General features: G+C 37.7%; 1 protein-coding gene across 2 annotated transcripts in view; it reads left to right on the forward strand.

The window, feature by feature from the left end:
* LOC127428168 (isoleucine--tRNA ligase, cytoplasmic-like) overlaps nucleotides 1–21,074 on the forward strand; it is a 165,134-nt gene that overhangs the window by 52,762 nt on the left and 91,298 nt on the right. Inside the window, exons 13-18 of one of the 2 annotated variants that reach the window (XM_051676316.1) lie at nucleotides 3,001–3,099; nucleotides 11,126–11,252; nucleotides 14,450–14,523; nucleotides 18,767–18,961; nucleotides 19,117–19,203; nucleotides 20,061–20,144. In XM_051676316.1, the coding sequence (XP_051532276.1) occupies nucleotides 3,001–3,099; nucleotides 11,126–11,252; nucleotides 14,450–14,523; nucleotides 18,767–18,961; nucleotides 19,117–19,203; nucleotides 20,061–20,144 (666 nt within the window). The remainder of the gene's footprint in view (nucleotides 1–3,000; nucleotides 3,100–11,125; nucleotides 11,253–14,449; nucleotides 14,524–18,766; nucleotides 18,962–19,116; nucleotides 19,204–20,060; nucleotides 20,145–21,074) is intronic. The other variant, XM_051676317.1, reaches the window with a different exon arrangement.

A 21,074-nucleotide genomic window follows, 5' to 3' on the forward strand; every position in this document is an offset into this window, starting at 1 on the left:
CTGTTTCAGCACTCCCTACACTTCTGTGACCTCTCCCGGATGGGCCAGTGCTAAATCAATAGCATGGCCTATAGAGAGAGGGGCGTAACAGGGTGGGAACCTGAACATATGCCACTCGATACCCATCCTGCTGCTTCAGCGCTTCACATGACCATGAGACTGCAGGCAGAGGTCACCGCAGCGCTCCAGCCTCATTAACCCTTCTGAAGAAGGGCTATCGCTTATGCCATCAATAAATCACTCTCTTATTGACTCTTATGAGCTCAGTCTGTCTTGGCAACTTCTCTGTCACTGCGGTGAATTGTGAAGGAGGATTATGGCTGTTGATGGGGTTTGTTTGTATAAATGGGCTGCAGATATTGACGGTCGCACAGTATAGGGGACTTGTGTCTCTGCAGAACAAAAATGGGCGTTTCCCAATCAGTGGGCGTTTTCAAACCCGGATGGGTGTTTTTTGACCGCTTTACATGATTTGCCTGCTACATTAATATTTCCTATTTTCTCTTTCATTGTATTGTAGAAAAACGCCCAAAGATTGGGAAAGGACCATTATTGTTCCTCTCTCAGCAGAGACCTATACTTTTATACTTTTAGGAGACATGATGTCTGTTTGTCCATACAATGCAATTCAATGTGGTCTAACAGTTTCAAGCTCCAAAAAGGACATAAAGGCAGCATAAAAATAATCCATACAAGTCAATTGGTTTAATCCATACAGTCAAGTAGTCAAGTCCATACAGTCAAGTGGTTTAATCCATGTCTTTTGAAGCAATACGATTTTGGTGAGAAACCAAACTGTAACTCTCTTTTTTTCTTTTTTTTTTTTACTGCAAGTCTTGCCATCGGCAGTCTCCTTGGCACGCTCATGATTTGAATGCATATTCATATTCAGTCTCGTGGTTAAAGCATATGCAGAGCGCATGTGTTTCTAGCTTTTTGATCTAATTTGATTTGTTTGAGAGATTTGACTTCATCCATAGCACTTTAAACTAGAAAATTATCCGTTGAATTCAAAAAGGTTGCACGTTTTGTGGTCTGCGCCATGATATTGAGGGAAGCCCAGTTAACGCACGCTCTCCAGAGATACAGTGTGATAGAGCGGAAATTATCACTAGTGAGAGTGATTCTGTGACACTCATTTGAAAACTACTCTTCAGTCTTGCAGTGCAAGTGTGCATTTCAGGTGAACGAATGAATGTTATTAAATTTGCATTAATGCAGGAAAAATTCCTGCCATAATCCACTGCAAACTCGCATTCAGGTCTACCTCCATTCTGGTTTGGAGTGCCTGTTTTTAATAATCCAGTCAATTTCCAGATTGAATATCAGATCTGTTCAATTGTCAGATTACAGAAATGAAATGGTTTGTGAATGCTGCTTCATGCTGACTTTTAAAAACCCCAATGAAATGTAAATTGTAGTTTTGTGGCTTTTAGTCTGTTTATTAAATTATACATGATTTTTGTCATATACATATGCTAATGTACTTCTAAAAGTTCACCGAAAATTTTTGTAGATATTAAGGGTGTAACGATTCATCGATCTGGATCGATGCATCGATCAAATAACCAACGATTCGATGTCATCGATGCAAAGCGTGAACATCCATGTATGTTTTTTAAAGGTACACATTTATTTTGACACACTAATGCCAGCCACATTCTGTACCCATTTCCGCCAGGCAGTGCAACAACCTTTTGATATTCATCTCGCTTTATAAGCACTAAGTATGCTTCTCATGTGCGACACAGATGTTCACAGAGTGATTGAAGCCTGAAGTTGCTCTCTGCTCTATCCGTGCGCGATCGTCTACACTGCTGCAAGCTCCGGTGACAGGATAGCGCAGAGCCTATCACAAGCGCAATTAAATCGGACTTTTCTCGATATCGTTGTGCATTTGAATGCTACATGAGAATTTTAAAGCGCAATGGAGCAATTCAACCATGTCAAACGGCTAAACAGCTTCGATATTCTGAACAGCGCTGACGAGGGAAAAAGAGAAAACGCCTGCCTTGCCCCAGCACAAATACAAGACTTTTCACATCTTCACATCATCACCTTTACTAACGTTTATTACAGTAAACTGTAACAGAATTTTTAAAAGCAAATGTGGAAGTTGTAGTCAAGAAAAACAGATAACACTCTCCTGTCATAGGTATTTTCCATTGAAAGACCTGCTTGACTGTTGTAGAGATGACAAATTGTCACTGTAGTGTTTCCCTGATTCCACTGAGCTGTCATCAAATGATTGATGATCACATATATGTGACTATTTTTTATATTATTTATTTTTTTTAACAACTGAAGTACCTAATTTTGTTGTAGATGTCTCTATGTGGATGCCCTTTTCAGAGAGCTTAATAAAATATTAAAATTATATTTTGGTTGCAAATGTGAGATTAAAAAAAAATTGTGTAAAATAGGCATGTCATATCGTAATATTGATCGCAGGCCTCTGAATCGAATCAAAATCGTATCGCGTCAGACTTTGAGGTATCAGCAAGCATCAAATCACTGGCTAAGAGAATCAATATAAGATCGTTTCTTGATAAAAATGACGATTTACACCTCTAGTAGATATAGGCTACACATTTGAAAGCCTTTCTTATCTGAGAAAATGGACCAAAAATATTTTGCACTATACATGATTGTTTAATTTAATTCTCTCTAGAATGAGAGTGCCATCTCCCCCTAATACCACCTGCCACTGACTAGCAATGGCAATTAGCAGATAATGTTTTGTGACTGAAGTGAACTTAAGCCTGTTAACTGTTTAACTAAAGGAATAAGCATTTCAGTATGACCCAGCCCAGCTTTGTGTTTTAAAAGGAAATACGTCAACACATGAACCAAAAAAAAACAAAAAAAAAGTGTTCCATGGGCTCTTTTTTTCTGGGATAGACGTGTTTTTAATTTTGAAAAAAAAAAAGAAGAAAGAAATAGCACACTTTACTATAAAACTTTAAAAACCCTTTTGATGTATGTTTTCACCCATCACAGGTCGGACACACCTCTTATCTATAAAGCAGTGCCCAGCTGGTTTGTGAGGGTTGAACACATGGTGGAAAATCTCTTGGAGAACAACAGCAAATGCTACTGGTAAAGTACAGCATACTTTTCTGTCCCTTGCTGGATCAAACCTGATGTGACCTGTATATTGAGCAGGCAAATATGTTTATGACTACTGCAAAATGCATGACTGGACAAACTCTCATCAAATTTAGATTTGGTGGTTTCTCACATATTTTAATTGGAATTTTTTGAGAGAACAGCATAAGAGTTTCTATTGATTTCTTAGATGGACCATTTTAAACTCACTTGCGTATGATTTACTGCTAAGTCTGTGTCACTGGAAATCATTGAAAAAAGTATGTTTGTGTCATCAATAATGTACACCGATCAGCCACAACATTAAAACCACCTGCCTAATATTGTGTAGGTCCCCCTCGTGCCGCCAAAACAGCGCCAACCCACATCTCAGAATAGCAATAGCACCAACAAACACGCCACGGTCCAAATCACTGAGATCACATTTTTTCCCCATTCTGATGGTTGAAGTGAACATTAACTGAAGCTCCTGACCCGTATCTGCATGATTTTATGCACTGCACTGCTGCCACACAATTGGCTAATTAGATAATTGCATGGATGATTGTTGGTGCCAGATGGGCTGGTTTGAGTATTTCTGTAACTGCTGATCTCCTGGGATTTTCACGCACAACAGTCTCTAGAATTTACTCCGAATGGTGCCAAAAACAAAAACATCCAGTGAGCAGCAGTTCTGTGGATGGAAATGCCTTGTTGGTGAGAGAGGTCAATAGAAAATGGCCAAACTGGTTTGAACTGGCAAAGTCTACGGTAACTCAGATAACCACTCTGTACAATTGTGGTGAGAAGAATAGCATCTCAGAATGCTATTCGGAGATGCGGGTTGGCACTGTTTTGGTGGCACGAGGGGGACCTACACAATATTAGGCAGGTGGTTATAATGTTTTGGCTGTTCGGTGTATGTGCAAAATCTTGGGTCACTTGCCTCCAAGATGCATTTGGGATGGATAACAATCCGATCATTCAAACCTCCTCAGGAGTTTAAATACATCTGATTGTTCAGGCCACATACATAAACTTTACTTCTTCTAGTAATCATTCAGTACCATAATTTATGTTAGGGATGTGCAAAACTACCAGTTTTCATAATTGACTAGTTGGTGTTAAGGATAATAATGTATAATGTGGCACCATTATGTTCACGTGACCCCAATCAGAGATGTTTCAGAGGGATATACGAACGGTAAATGCAGCATTTTAATTTGCAGTCTAATTTATGTAAAACGGTGACCGTGAATGACAGTGACATAAATACTCAAAACTTAATAAAAAAATCCAACAAATGCAAAAAAACAACTGTGTTTACATGTTAGATTATAACAGATTATGCTTTATTTATTAATTTTTTTGTGTTGGTCCCATGCTTAGGTTGTTACAATATGAGAGACAAAGTGGTGATGACATGGGAAATCAAATTTTCCTTGATATTTTGACATAAAAGAGGTCATTGTACTGAAAGTTTCAGAACTCAAAACTTCCTGTTTACTGCAAAAAGAGTATTTGTTAAGCAATATGAGTGTAAGATAATGTATGAAAATGTGCTCAGTGATTATTTTAATAAGATTGTCTTTGCTGTGATATAGTATTTGTTTTAAATTAAAGGTGCTGTAAGCAATTTTACCGTTATGAGTCTTTCACATGACTGAGCCGTTGAATTAGCCACGCCCCCTCATTCCAAAACACCGCCCTCCAAAGATGATTTTGAGACCAAAACCGATAAAAAGAGCAGCATTGTTTGTTCCTGTGGCTGTCAAATTCAACAGTGGCACAATAGCGCCCTCAACTGACAAACATTATGAATCATAGCCTCAATGATCTGCTTCAAATACAACACTATGAGAACGAGCAAAATGATTGACAGGTGAAAAGCGTCAGTGAACGCGGACACATTTTTGTTTGCTGTTTACAAAGTCTACAGCTGTCACAGAGAGTGGTGAGATAACTCAGGACACTTATTTCATTAATATCTTTTTGCATACTTTTCCATGAAAACATCGCTTACAGCACTTTTAAATATAGTTTTTATAATTAAATTATATATTTTAATTAAATTAATTGATGCCGATTAAAAAAAGATTGTATAATAATAAAGGCAGCACAACAAATACGAACATGACAAACATACAATTAAACTAATATATAGGTTTTTTCAAATTACAGTGATTAACAAGGTTTTAGTTTTTTTGTAGTATGGTACTAACAATTTGGGGCGTGTGCGTCATTGTCATGAAAATGTCATAATGCAACGAAGTATTAGAATTCTTTCTTCCTACCTATTATGAAACTGTTTATGATAATAAATAGTCCTGCACATCTAGCTCCAGACAGCACTCCTATAATTTTACATTTAGTCCAGAGATGAGAGAGAATAGAGAAGTGTAGAATCATTAAATTGATATATTGTGTGCCAAGATGAAACCTAAATAGAAATGTCTCTTCCCAATGAGAATTGATGAACTCAATGTTCCTCTGCTGAAACTATACTGCAGTAGATACTGAGGTTTTCTCTAGGAGCGGTGTCTGTAAGAGGGGTAGCAGGATGGCACCCAGGAGGACATTTAACCTTACAATTTAAGGGATAGAGTTTTTTTTATGCTAGGATAAATAGGATAAAAAAAAGTGTAACCCAGAATAATAATAATAAGAAAAATAGCTCTGCTAGTGTGCAGTGAAATAAAGAGTTTTTTTTTATATTTATAATACATAAACTGAATTGGTTTCAATTGTAAATGACCTGTTGTTGAGTGCAAAAAATAAAAATAATAAAAAAACAAGCACAATAGTACTGATGATTTTGGTCTTGCTTAATATCAGAGCAACCTTTAATACAGCTGATCACTCATTGTTCTCATTTGGCATTGACGTATTGAAATTGCTTTACATCATTGCCAAAATGAGTGTATGGTAGCAGTATGGAGGACATTGCTATGTACTGGATAAAGTCTAAAAAATTGACAACAAATGTTTGGAATAATTTGGCCTAAACTCAGTACCTACAAATAATCATGAAAATGTGCATTACTATGAAAATCAATTTTTAAGGTTCCCTATGCTTTTCTGCCATATGGATTTGCATATAGTTTTTTGCTACTTCTCCTATAAAGATTGTCCAATCTTAACCAAAATTAGATCAGACCTCAGATCATCTTCAGACTAAGCCTAATTGACCCTTCGCTAAGCTCCGGCCCCTTGGCTACCATTGCGCGCTCTGTCAGGCTCTGGTATTTGGCAAAATATTATCATAAATGGAATGGATAATATTATTACGTGGGCTGGAATGAAGAGTGACATTGTAAAGCATATTTATATGGAAGGATTTGTGACTATTTTCAAAACAAATTGTATTTGCAGCAGCGTTTTCTATTTTTGGACTCATAAATTGTGACATAATCCAAATGCAATTGCAAATTTCGTGTTACCATTTGCATTTTCATTTACACAAATGTACAAAGTCTGCCAAATTTCAATTGGAAAAGCAAAGTCCATTTGCAGTTGCATTTCCTATGTCTTATGACCCTGTCATATTGAAAAAGCAATATTAATTACCCCGTTTGCTGTTTTAGTTCCTTGGCGTCCCATATGGAGCCCGCCAAAATTCAAATGGAATCACAATTCCCTTTGCACTTGCATTTCAATGCTTTACACAGACACCTGTCAATCAGTTTTGGGGGTGGGAGTTTATACTGTGGGGCGTGTTTGTAATGGGAAGTGACGTCAGTCACAATCGCCCGCATTTTAGAGCACCTGCCACCTTGCTGTCGATGGCCAATAAGGAGATGTGCGTTTGTATACATTATTTAAACTTTCCAGTAAATATAAAGTGGTGTATTCAGCATCATTGGCCGTCGACAGCAAGGTGGCAGATGACACAATTCATGCGTCCACAAATAAAAAAACGCAATCACAAACACAATTTGCAATTTGTTTTGAAAATAGTCCTGAAAATTCTTCCATATGTTTATTTGTAGTTTATTGTTAAAGAAATTGTTAAATTACACAGTAATTTGATTGAAAACTGTGCAGACTGTGAATCAGAATTGAGGCAAACGATCATCACAGTCACATAAAAACTTGATATTGATTACAAACCTCATAACATTAGTGTAAGTGAAAAGAACTGCTTATAACACACTCATTTTGATGCTGTGAACTGTTTATTTACAATCGCTTCCTATGACTTGAATCAATGCGTAAATGAATTGACGCTCAGTTATTAGCTTTAATTTACCTTGGAGCAAATGTAGGTGTTGTTGCAGATGTTATATGTTTATTTGGGAATGATTGCTGACACATTTTAATCCATATCATGCTCTTCTCCAGATTATTTAAAAAAAAAAGAGAGAGAGAGAGAGAGAAAAAAAAACACTGTGTGTATCATCTCTAGGTACCTCGTATCACTGTTACAAAGTTTTTTAATTTTTTTGGATCATTTCGATAAAATCCTGCTTAAAATTACTCAAAAACACATTACTTCCGTAGGCTTTCATTGTAAAAAGCCTAACGCTTGTCAGAGTAATGGTGGTAGGGCAACAGTTGCTAAGACAGGATTGGTCAGAAATGCTTTTAAGGCAGGCTTAGCGAAGGGTCAAAAAACACACTTAGTAAATATTTGTATGAACATAAAAAGATTCAACAACTAAGACATAAACTGAACAAGTTTCACAGACATGTGACTAACAGAAATTGAATAATGTGTCCCTGAACAAAGGGGGGGTATCTGGTGTGGCCACCAGCTGCAGTAAGTACTGCAGTGCATCTCCTCCTCATGGACTGCACCAGATTTGCCAGTTCTTGCTGTGAGATGTTACCGCACACTTCCACCAAGGCACTTGCAAGTTCCCGGACATTTCTGGGGGGAATGGCCCTAGCCCTCACACTCCGATCCAACAGGTCCCAGACGTGCTCAATGGGATTGAGATCCGGGCTCTTCGCTGGCCATGGCAGAACACTGACATTCCTGTCTTGCAGGAAGTCACGCACAGAAAGAGCACAGAATGTATGGCTGGTGGCATTGTCATGCTGGAGGGTCATGTCAGGATGAGCCTGCAGGAAGGGTACCACATGAGGGAGGAGGATGTCTTCCCTGTAACGCACAGCGTTGAGATTGCCTGCAGTGACAACAAGCTCAGTCCGATGATGCTGTGACACACTGCCCCAGACCATGACGGACCCTCAACCTCCAAATCGATCCCACCCCAGAGTACAGGCCTCGGTGTAACACTCATTCCTTCGACGATAAACGCAAGTCCGACCATCACCTCTGGTGAGACAAAACCTCGACTCGTCAGTGAAGAGCACATTTTGACAGAAGGTGGGTTTGTGCCCATAGGCGACATTGTTGCTGGTGATGTCTGGTAAGGACCTGCCTTACAACAGGCCTACAAGCCCTCAGTCCAGCCTCTCTCAGCCTATTGTGGACAGTCTGAGCACTGATGGAGGAATTGTGCGTTCCTGGTGTAACACGGGCAGTTGTTGTTGCCATCCTGTACCTGCTATGGTTTATTGAACAAGCATGGAAAACATTGTTTAAACCCTTTATAATAAAGATCTGTAAAGTTATTTGGATTTTTACAAAATTATCTTTAAAATACAGTGTCCTGAAAAAGGGACGTTTCACTTTTTGCTGAGTTTAAATATATATATATATATATATATATATATATATATATATATATTTAGTGTGTGTGTGTGTGTGTGTGTGTGTGTGTGTGTGTGTGTGTGTGTGTGTGTTTGTCTATATATATATATATATATACAGTGTGTGTGTGTGTATATATATATATATATATATATATATATATATATATATATATATATATATATATATATATATATACACAGTGGCATGCAAAAGTTTGGGCACCCCTGATAAAAATTTCTGTTGCTGTGAATAGCTAAGCGAGCAAAAGATGGCCTGATTTTCAAAAGGCTTAAAGTTAAAGATGACACGTTTCTTTAATATTTTAAGCAATTTTACTTTTTTATATTCATCTTTTACAGTTTCAAAATAACAAAAAAGGAAAAGGGCCCGAAGCAAAAGTTTGGGCATCCTGCATTGTCAGTACTTAGTAACACCCCCTGGCAAGTATCAAAGCTTGTAAAAGCTTTTTGTAGCCAGCTAAGTGTCTTTAAATTTTTGTTTGGGGGATTTTCGCCCATACTTCCTTGCAAAAGGCTTCTAGTTCTGTGAGATTCTTGGGCCGTCTTGCATGCACTGCTCTTTTGAGGTCTATCCACAGATTTTCGATGATGTTTAGGTCGGCTGACTGTGAGGGCCATGGCAAAACCTTCAGCTTGCGCCTCTTGAGGTAGTCCATTGTGGATTTTTAGGTGTGTTTAGGATCATTATCCTGTTGTAGAAGCAATCCTCTTTTCATCTTCAGCTTTTTTACAGATGGTGTGATGTTTGCTTCCAGAATTTGCTGGTATTTAATTTAATCCATTCTTTCCTCTACCAGTGAAATATTCCCCTGTGCCACTGGCATCAACACAAGCCCAAAGCATGATCGATCCACCCCCGTGCTTAACAGTTGGAGAGGTGTTCTTTTCATGAAATTCTGCACTCTTTTTTCTCCAAACATACCTTTGCTCATTGTGGCCAAAAAGTTAGATTTGAACTTCATCAGTCTGCAGGACATGTTTCCAAAATGCATCAGGCTTGTTTAGATGTTCATTTGTAAACATCTGATGCTGAAATTTGTGGTGAGGATGCAGGAAAGGTTTTCTTCTCATGACTCTTCCATGAAGGTCATATTTGTGCAGGTGTCGCTGCACAGTAGAACAGTGCACCACTACTCCAGAGTCTGCTAAACCTTCCTTAAGGTCTTTTGCAGTCAAACAGGGGTTTTGATTTGCCTTTCTAGCAATCCTACGAGCAGTTCTATCTGAAAGTTTTCTTGGTCTTCCAGACCTCAACTTGACCTCCACCGTTCCTGTTAACTGCCATTTCTTAATTACATTATGAACTGAGGAAACGGCTACCTGAAAACGCTTTGCTATCTTCTTATATCCTTCTCCTGCTTTGTGAGCATCAATTATTTAAATTTTCAGAGTGCTAGGCAACTGCTTAGAGGAGCCCATGGCTGCTGATTGTTGGGACAAGATTTGAGGAGTCAGAGTATTTGTAAAGCTTTGAAATTTGCATCACCTGGCCTTTCCAAACGATGATTGTGAACAAGCCATAGCCCTTACAAGCTAATTAAGGTCTGAGACCTTGGTAAAAGTTATCTGAGAGCTCAAATTTCTTAGGGTGCCCAAACTTTTGCATGGTGCTCCTTTTTTTCACTCTAAAATTGTACAAAATAAAAATAATACACTAATATTGCTTAAAATGTTGAAAAGAATGTTTCATCTTTAACTTTATGCCTTTTGGAGATCAGTTCATCTTCTACTCTATTCAGAGCAACAGAAATCTTGACCAGGGGTGCCCAAACTTTTGCATGCCACTGTATATACACATACACACAGTATAATTGTGTATATTATTATTATATACACAGTATAGATATATTATTATTAATTTGGTTGTTGTAGCTGTTATTATTATTAGAGAACATAAATATGGGGGACTTTTTTTTTTTTTTTTTTTTAAAGCAATTGGACTTTTCGCAGATAATTCTTCAGAATTGCATTATATATATTATGCCACATCCAAAGTAAATAATATGAATAGCATATGCATAATACAGCCAGACAATTTTCACTTCTCAAGCTGTCCTATTGTGGCTTAGGCATTACTTTGAGATGGGCTCAGAATAAAGAACCAGTGGTGACTTGTCTTGCCTTTATCTCACTCAATATTTCACACCTTGTAGATGAGTCAAGTTCCATGAATAATTCAGCACTATATAGTTGTGTTTTGTGATATTACATAATGACTATTGTATAACACAATCTCTGAACATAACTTTTCTACAATTCATCGATAAAAGATTCTGTACTTTTCTGCATCAGTCTGTGTGATCTCAGAAGTGTGTTCATACTAAGTCGTACATTGTCACTGTATCTTTGTACCCAGGGTTCCTGAGTTTGTGCGGGAGAAGCGTTTTGGGAACTGGTTGAGGGATGCACGAGACTGGGCGATCTCTCGGAACCGCTACTGGGGGACGCCCATTCCGCTGTGGGTCAGTGATGACTATGAAGAGGTCAGTAGTGGGTCGACAAGCATTTAAAGGGCAGACATAAGAGTGTTCATGACATTTTCATGTCTCCTAAGATAGACAAACAGGTAAATTTGGCCTAACTGTCCCCTCTTGTTTTTGATTGCTTAAAATACAGTACAATGTAGTTAAAGGAATAGTTCACCCAAAATTGAAAATTCTCTGATCATTTACTCACCCTCATGCCATCCCAGATGTGTATGACTTTATTTCTTCTGCAGAACACAAATGAAGATTTTTAGAAGAATATCTCAGCTGTGTAGGTCCATACAATGCAAATGGATGGTGACCAGAACCTTCAAGTTCCAAAAAGGACATAAAAGAAACATAAAAATATTCCATAAGACTCCAGTCGTTAAATCCATACCTTCAGAAGCAATATAATATGATATGAGAAACAGATCAGTATTTAAGTTCTTTTTTTACTCTAAATCTCCACTTTCACTTTCACATTCTTCTTTTATTTTATTTTTTCGGCAATTTACATTAGTTAATATCGCAACCTACTGGTTGGGGCTGGTCAAAGGTGGTTTAAGTAAACCAGGACTTAAATATTGATCTGTTCACCCACACATATCATATTGCATCTGAAGACATAGAACCACTGGAGTCATATAGATTACTTTTATGCTGCCTTTATGTGCTTTTTGAAGATTCAATTTCTGGCCACACTTCACTTGCATTGTTTGGACCTACAGAGCTTAAATATTCTTCTAAAAATCCTCATTTGTGTTCTGCAGAAGAAAGAAAGTCATATACATCTGGGATGACATGAGGGTGAGTAAATGATGAGAGAATTTTCATTTTTGGGTGAACTAATAATTTCTACACTTTTTTTTTTCCTTTTACCTCATCACCCCAAGGAAGAATGTTAATTAATACTTTTAATGTACAGTAAATGCACCAATGTACTGTAAAAATGCATAGTAATAAACACCAATATTTTCAAACAAATATTTTTTTATTAAATATTTTAATATCTATATAAATGAAATGGAGATTTCTGTGAGCATTTTTGAGTGATGATAAAAAACAAATTGTGAAATGAGAGTTTTGAATAAATTTTTTTAAATGGACAAATTCGACTGATTCACAGAAGTGATTTGAACCTACCGACTCTATTACCTTTTTGTTACTAGGGATGTGCATGGTAACCGTTTTGTAATATTCGGATAATCGTGAGCATTCATTCATGAACTGTTATTCGGTTATCCATTGGGACTCGAGAATAAAGAACATTTATTGCAATGGATATGCATCAAACACTACTCAATATAGCAGGGAATAAAGTGCAATAATACTAATTTTTATATCGCAAACAAAACATCGGGAATGTAACATGAATATTCAGTAGTGCTCATACTGTATCTTTTCCCATTTGCTTTTTTTGTATTAGCACTGAAGGAAAAGCTTTATTGAAATATGAGGGTGTTTGCTGACATTTAGTTATCAACAAATGACCTTCTGCATCTTAGTTTTAGAAGGACTACTGTCTTCATAGGTGTTGTTTATGGTCTTAAACACGCTTGTTAGCGTGTTTTTCTTAATCTAAACTTGTGTGAAGTCAAAATTGGGTTGTTGGCGTCTTTGCCCACAGAAACAAGATTCTCAAAAGAAGGACAGCGACCTGCTTCCTGAAAATAGCATAATGAGTTGTTTCCAAGAGCGTGTCTCTGGAGTGACTCTGCATCCCTGAGCGGAGCGAGGCCAGAAAGCACAGCTCTATTGCTCTCTGCTGAGGCAGCCCTATCTGGGCCATATTACCTGCGTAAACGGGGACAGCAGTCCAACCTCACCACTCACTTTTAGTAATGTACTTTTGTTGTACTGTAAACTTCATTCCCCACCTGGTGAAAATAAAGGGTGTCCTGGTTTTTGACCAGCAGGATAATGTGCGTTCTGATTCTGACAGTTTATGCAGGATTATATAACAGGAATGTTGATGAAGTGGTGTCTCCTAAGGAAATAATATCTGTTACTATTGCTCATACTTGGGGTTAGGGATTTGATCAAACCCCTAAGCCCAAGTAGTTAATTCAGTGCAGAAGTCATCCAGCACTGTTTGTGCTATGGACATGAAGCATACTAAAAATCATGCAGCTTGATGCAGAGAGGGGAACTATTACTTTTATTACTATAAATGGGCATAATAGCTCCATAGACCTACATTAAAGGGATACTTCACCCAAAAATGAAAATTCTCTCATCATTTACTCACCCTCCCGCCATCCCAGTGTATGACTCTCTTTCGTCAACAGAACACAAACAAAGATTTTTTGAAGAATATTTCAGCTCTGTAGGTCCATACAATGCAAATGAATGGTGATCAGACCTTTGTAGTTCCAAAAATCACATAAAGGAAACATAAAAGTAATCCATACCACTCCAGTGGTTAAATCCATATCTTCAGAAGTGATATGATAGGTGTGGGTGAGAAACAGACCAATATTTAAGTCCTTTTTTACTCTAAATCTGTACTTTAACTTTCACTTTCAGATGTGAAAGTTAAACTAAACAGGCACAACATGTGACTTTCAGATGTTAAAGTGAAAGTAGAGAAAAAGGACCCAAATTTTGATCTGTTTTTCATTCATACTTATTATATCCCTTCAGAAGACATGGATTTTACCACTGGAGTCTTATGGATTTCTTCTGTTTTCTTTGTGATTTTTGGAGCTACAAAGGTCTGATCACCCTACACTTGCATTGTAAGGACCAACAGAGCTGAGATATTCTTCTAAAAAATTTTTGTCTGTGTTCTGCAGAAGAAAGTAAGTCATAGACATCTAGGATGGCACGTGGGTGAGTAAACGATGTGAGAATTTTCTTTTTTGGGTGAACTAACCCTTTAAAGAAGGTACCCGAGCCATATCTTGAGATCAGAGACTTGGGGGTGGACGCTTTTGGCTTGGGCCATTTAGCGATCACCTAGCAATGCCCTAGCAACCACCCAGAACACCTTAGCAACCACCTAAAATCACTCAAGAAACTACCCAGAATAGTACCTAGTAACAAAAGACACCATGGTCTGTGGCAAGAACAGAATATAAATTTTCCTCTTCTCCTGGAAAAATCGTTGATCCCCTAAAAGTGTTCTATTAGTATAATTAATTGCCCATTGATCTAAAGCACTGCATCACATCATTTTTGTTGTCATAATATGCTGTTTTGGCTGTGTTTAGGTGGTGTGTGTAGGCTCCCTGGCTGAGCTAGAAGAACTGACAGGAATTAAAGTATCTGATCTTCACAGGGAGAGGTGAGTCACATTACACGTGCTTCCACAGGTGACTCAATATCACCAACAGAAACCTCACTCTCTGGCATTCTCCCATAAAACAGAGGTTGATTTATCTGCTTTAGATCTTCTGTTTGAAAATAGCATCATAAGGATCCATAAGGAACAAAGGTTCTCAACTGTTTCTGATTTAGGACCCAGATTTTATTTTATTTTTTAAGTGCCAACCCAACGCAGTACCAAAATTGTTAGTCATACAAAAGTAAATGCAAATGTTCTTTAAAAATAAAAAATGTAAATTGATTAATATTACTGCAGACTGCAAATTGAACTGCATAGGCAAAATTATTACGATTCTAGTACTGATTCTTCACACTTTGGATAAAACAGGCTAAAAAAACTGAAAAAAAGAAAGGAAAAAAGTTCATGTATTAAAGAGTTGTTTGTATTATTTTTTTAAACCATTTAAAAGGGATGATGGGTCGGAAGACAAAACTTCACAGAGATACAAGACACTTCCGCTTCTGGGTTTGATCACCCTTTTAAGGTTTAGAGTGTGATTAGGGCTGGGCGATAGGACGATGTAATCGGATATCAACGAAATCTTCCAAAGATCACGATGTCGTTTGCGACACTCAGTTGACAGGAGATGATCAACAATACCAGGATATGGCAAAAGCATGAATCTGGGAAGTCAGCAAATATATTAAACAGTAGCCCAGGGTGTGAAACTAGCACCCGCCACCGCCGAATGTGACGAGGCTGAAACCATTTCGCAAGCTCCTCGTCCAAATATGTTACATGTGTGGGTCATTTTGCTCATCTACCCGCAACAGGCGGGTGACCTGCAAGATGTCTCAGAGTGATACATGACAAGAAATGCTGTTAGTCACAAAGACACATGCTTGAAGAAACACTTTATTATATATTTTTTCTCCCCAATTTGGAATGCCCAATTCCCAATGCGCCCTAAGTCCTCTTGGTGGCGAGTGACTCGCCTCAATCCAGGTGGAAGAGGACGAATCTCAGTTGCCTCCGCGTCTGAGACTGTCAATCGTTCACGTGGCTTGTTGAGCGTGTTACCGTAGAGACATAGTGCATGTGGAGGCTTCATGCTATCCGCCGCGGCATCCATGCACAACTCACCACGCGCCCCACCGAGAGCGAGAACCACATTATAGTGACCATGAGGAGGTTAACCCATGTGACTCTACCCTCCCTAGCAACCGGGCCAATTTGGTTGCTTAGGAGACCTTGCTCAGCACTCAGCACACCCTGGATTTGAACTCGCGACTCCAGTGGTGGTAGTCAGCGTCTTTACTCGCTGAGCTACCCAGGCCCCCCCTATTATATTTTTAAGAACAGCCGTCAGTGCTTGTATCTGATTCGCTGTTTGTTCAAAGGCGTGCAGCAGGAGCCTGTCTTGTGGATCAAGCGCATGTAAAGAGTTTTCACTCTTTTTTTACTCTGTTTCATTCATCTGAAAACTGTTTGCAAGAATAATGTCATCTATGAGAATGCTGCAAATGATATCCGATCATCTCAGGAGGTGCTGTGAGTTTAGTTCACTTTATTTCCACGGAGCAGTTTGCGGTTAACATGCATTGTGAACGCAACTCTGCAGGCTCAGTAATATATTTAGCTTTGTATTAAAGAAACAAAGACAAAAGTAATTAGATTGCAGTATAAAATAATACTAGACACATTCACCTTGAAACTAAAATTGAGTTTTCTTTTCTTTTCTTTAGGCAGCATTAACAGTATTACCAAAACGCAATACAAACACAAATTCGTTAAGAACACACATTTAGCATCATTATTTTGGGAACACAAGGGAATTTATTAGGCTTATTTATTTTGAAAATTATTGTCTTTACATTTATAATTGTCTTTAGTTCTTAATCTGTAGGCTATTAGTAATTTTCCACCTGTTGTTGCTGACCGATACTTGCGTGAAGCAAATGGAGCCATTGAAGACGGTAAATGTTTGGATTTGGGGAGGTGGTTAAATAGCATTTTTGATCACTTCATTATTTTAATTGTTTTTTTCGTTTAGTTTAAAGTGCAATTTGAATTTAGAAATTTCTTTTGTTTATGTTTTTCGTGTTTCAATAAATGAATTAAGTATTTCAAGCAAAATCAATAAAGCAAAAATATTCACTGACCCTCGGCAGGGTGGTTGACAATATAATCGTATATCGCGATGTTTTTTAAAGCGATTATCGATAAAAGATTGTTTACATATTAAGTACTAATTGTGAGAATGACTTATTACAAGGCTATTTAGAATAGTTATATGGACATTCAAATAAAATTGAGTTATTGTTTATTAGCTTACTGATGACGGGTCAAATATCAGTTTGTACCCGAATGTGCGGTCATAAGTAACTTACTTACTTACTCTCTTAACAACTTACTATCAACCGACAGCCTGAATGTCAATACAGTACAATACAACCTACTGTACATTCTATATATACTATATATACTTTTTTATTGTATTGTGTGTATTGTATACTGTACAGTGTATGTTATTATTTGTATATTGTGTTGTGTGTATTTATGTGTATATTAGACTTTAATTGTGTTGTGTTAATCTGATGTTATTGTAAATTGGTATAGTATGTCTCATCACTGTCACGACTACAATGTTGCTCGGAACTGCACCCAAGAATTTCACACACTATTGCACTTGTGTGACAATAAAAGTGATTTGATTTGATTATTCAGAATTAATTGACAGCTGAATTGTGCGATTGAGCTATAAGAATAGAGTATTTCAGAGAAAACCGTGTAGTAACCAATGTTAAGAGCATTTTAGTGATCCTCTCTGATTTATTTCAAACTTGAAGTGTTGCTCATTTAAAGGGTTAGTTCACCCAAAAACGGAAATTCTCTTATCATTTACTCACCCTCATGCCATCCTGGGTGTGTATGACTTTCTTCAGCAGAACACAAACAAAGATTTTTAGAAGAATATCTCTTCTCTGCAGGTCCATACAATGCAAGTGGATTGCGATCAGCACTTTAAAGCTCCAAAAAGCACAGACAGTCATTGTAAAAGTAATCTATTTGACTTCAGTGGTTAAATTAATCTCCTCTAAAGTGATACGATCGCTTTGGCTGAGAAAAAGATCAAAATGTAGTCCTTTTCACTATAATTGTTTACTTCCGGTTGCTCTCCAACGCGTGTCCATGAGAGGACCCAGTTCACGCTGCCTATTATTGTGTATATATAGTATACTATAACTAATATAGTGAAAAGGACTTAAATATTTATCTGTTTCTCACCCAAAGTGATCGTATCGCTTTAGAAGAGATTAATTTAACCACTGAAGTCATATAGATTACTTTTACTACGACAGTCTGTGCTTTTGGAGCTTTAAAGGGCTGATCACAATCCACTTGCATTGTATGAACCTACGGAGCTGAGATATTCTTCTAAAAATCTTCACTTGTGTTCTGCAGAAGAAAGAAAGTCATACACACCCTACCACAAAACGCATGAAGTGGCCAAGTGCGAAAACCCCCTAAATATCTCTTGTATATTTATGGTTTCATGCTCTTGGCAGCCAATAGTTCACCACACAAACATGTTGTGGTTGGCACAAACTAGTTTTGTTGTCGTTGCAAGTGAACCCGTATGAAACGTAGTGTGCATTTTGTCGTAAAGTAGCCTGCATGTTTTCCATAATGCAGTCTTGTATTTTCGTTAATCTTGCATAGATTTGTTCATGGCTTTTGAGGACTGTCTTGGCATGTACCGAATTTGCCTAGCAAGAGCAGTTTGAATACTGATCTACTAGGAACAAATAACCTAAGTCAAGCACCTATTCTGTTTTTGCAAAAGTCAAGAATAACGCCTATAACCATAGTGACCGTGACTGAAATAATGATTTTGCATGGCGACTTCCATAACTCTGGAAAATCACATCACAGTTTTACACTATGTTGTTAAGTAAACAAGTCCAATCAAGTCGCAAGTTCATCTGTCAGGTCTAAATTAATCGACAGTGCAGCCCAAGTAATCATATATTTCACCGAACAAAAGATATGGAAAGCACGTTCTCCTCCCTTTTTAATGTTGATAAGCTTATATATTATTGGCCATCCTAACTATTCACAATTATATGGTTAGCTCAGGTGTATTGTATTATTTACATTCAACATTGTTTACAACCCTACCACAAAACACAAGTTGAGAACCACTGCTGCACAGCAACATGTCATCAGCCTCAAACCGTTATTTGGTGTGTGTTTGCAGCATTGATAGTTTGACTATCCCGTCTCGCTGTGGGAAAGGTCAACTCAAGAGAGTCCTGGAGGTGTTTGACTGCTGGTTCGAGAGCGGCAGCATGCCTTACGCCCAGGTGCATTACCCGTTTGAGAACAAGAGGGAGTTTGAGGACACCTTCCCAGCAGATTTTATCGCTGAGGGCATCGACCAGACTAGAGGATGGTGAGAAACATTGTGACAGTTTAGAATCGCCTCACTATTTTACCACAGTGCTGATCATATGAATAATGCGATCACGTACACTCATTCAGTGGTGAAGTATTACATGGTGTACATCAGTATCTTTATCTTTCCAACTGTTCATCTGTCATTTGTAGGTTTTACACATTGCTTGTGCTCTCAACCGCTCTGTTTGGAAAACCTCCATTCAAGAACGTGATCGTCAACGGCTTGGTTCTTGCAAGGTAACTATATACATTCAGGATGTGCATGAATAATCGATTAATCGAGTACTCGTTCGGCTTTAAATATTCGACTACTAAAAACACCACTTGAATATTGCAGTTTGATTTTCCTTTGTGATTTTGCCTGCCGTGGGCAACAATGAAACCTTTCTCTCACCTAAATCTTGACGTTACAAATCAATGCATTGGTTGGCGCTGTGACTGCAAATGTTTTGTGTGTGTGTGATTTTATATCTAGATGTTGTTTATGCATAGTGCTCATTTTTTCATAAGAAAAAGGTTGAACTTAAATTCTAAATTTCAAGTTGTCGATTATTTGTTTTTGTTTTTTTGTGATAAAGTACTCAAATACAAAATTCCTCAATGCCCATCATTAATATACATTCCATACTCTCATGTTTAAAGGGATAGTTTACCCACAAATGACAATTCTGTCATTATTGACTCACCCTCATGTCATTCCAAACCTGCATGATTTTCTTCCTGTGGAACACAAAGGAGAAGTTAGGTAGAATATTAGGGACCATCAGCATTCAGTTTCATTGTGAAGAAAAAGAGCAGCATCAACATTCTTGAGAATTTCCCCGCTTGTGTTCCACAGAAGAAAGTAAGTCACTCAGGTTTGGAATGACATAAGGGTGAGTAAACAATGACAGAATTTCAAATATGGGTGAACTTTCCCTTTAATGTATATGTCATAATGTCATAAGCATGCATGCTGTTTGGCCTGTGGGGTTATCATATGGCCTTTTACAGGCTCAAGTCCTCAGGCAGAAACAAAATATTGGTACAACATGTGTGTTAATAACCCAGTGACCTAGAAACAAACTCAATGTGCATGTGTGTTGTGTGTGAAGTGATGGACAGAAAATGAGCAAACGCAAGAAGAATTATCCAGATCCAAACCTGATTGTGCAGAACTACGGTGCTGACGCACTGAGGTAAGCAAAACACATTGATTGTTCATGCACTGAAACAAACAATAGACACATAATTTGCAGGGAACGCCCCACCAAAAGTTACCTCCAAAACGATAACATCAGCATAACAAATATTTTTCCTATATATTTAAGTGAAGCTTAAATGTAATTTTTGCGCTACAAGCACCACCAAATTAAAATGCTAAAATAATCACTGTATTTAAAGAGATTGCAGAAAACTGCCCCTCACTTTCATTGGTTTTGCAAGCAGATTTCCCACCCCAAACTCACCATTGGTGGAGCCAGTGGTGCTGTGCTGGTTTGGATGGGCCGCTCATAAAAAAAAAAAAAAAAACAGAGGAATGTTTTGATAGTGTCACAATACCACAGTGTTACACTTTTAGGTGAAGTCAACCCACAGATGGCTTACTTATAGTTGATTCTGAATACAAAGATGGAATACAAGAGACTTTTAACAACAAAAAAAGTTACACACATCAACTTTAATTAAAGCAGATGGCCACAAGAGTCCTGTTCATTACAGTGATTTTACCATGGTTAAGGAGTTTTCATTGGTATGCACAATGCAAAGTAGAGAGCTTAACCCCCTTGTGGGTGAAGCAACACTGTTCTGTTGATGTACTGACAAATTACATTGGTGACGATTAGCTAGAATTTGATCCGCCCTAGAACAGTAGTTTGGCAGAAAAGAGAAATACGATTTAGACAGCTTCACAGTTCAAATAATAATTTATATTGAAATAATTTATAAAAAGTTCTTTAGCAAAAATGTCAGCAAAAATATTTCCGCCTTAAAACCCTTGGTACGCTGGCACTGACTACCCCTTTAAAAAAACAAACAAACAAAAACTTAGGGACAAGTCGATTTTTTTCATTCTTTATGTATTTATTTATTTGTGGTTTTTGGCAATAAGGCAAGAAAAGCTGTCG

The sequence above is a fragment of the Myxocyprinus asiaticus genome, chromosome 37 (assembly GCF_019703515.2).
Source record: "Myxocyprinus asiaticus isolate MX2 ecotype Aquarium Trade chromosome 37, UBuf_Myxa_2, whole genome shotgun sequence".
Classification (NCBI taxonomy): Eukaryota; Metazoa; Chordata; class Actinopteri; order Cypriniformes; family Catostomidae; genus Myxocyprinus; species Myxocyprinus asiaticus.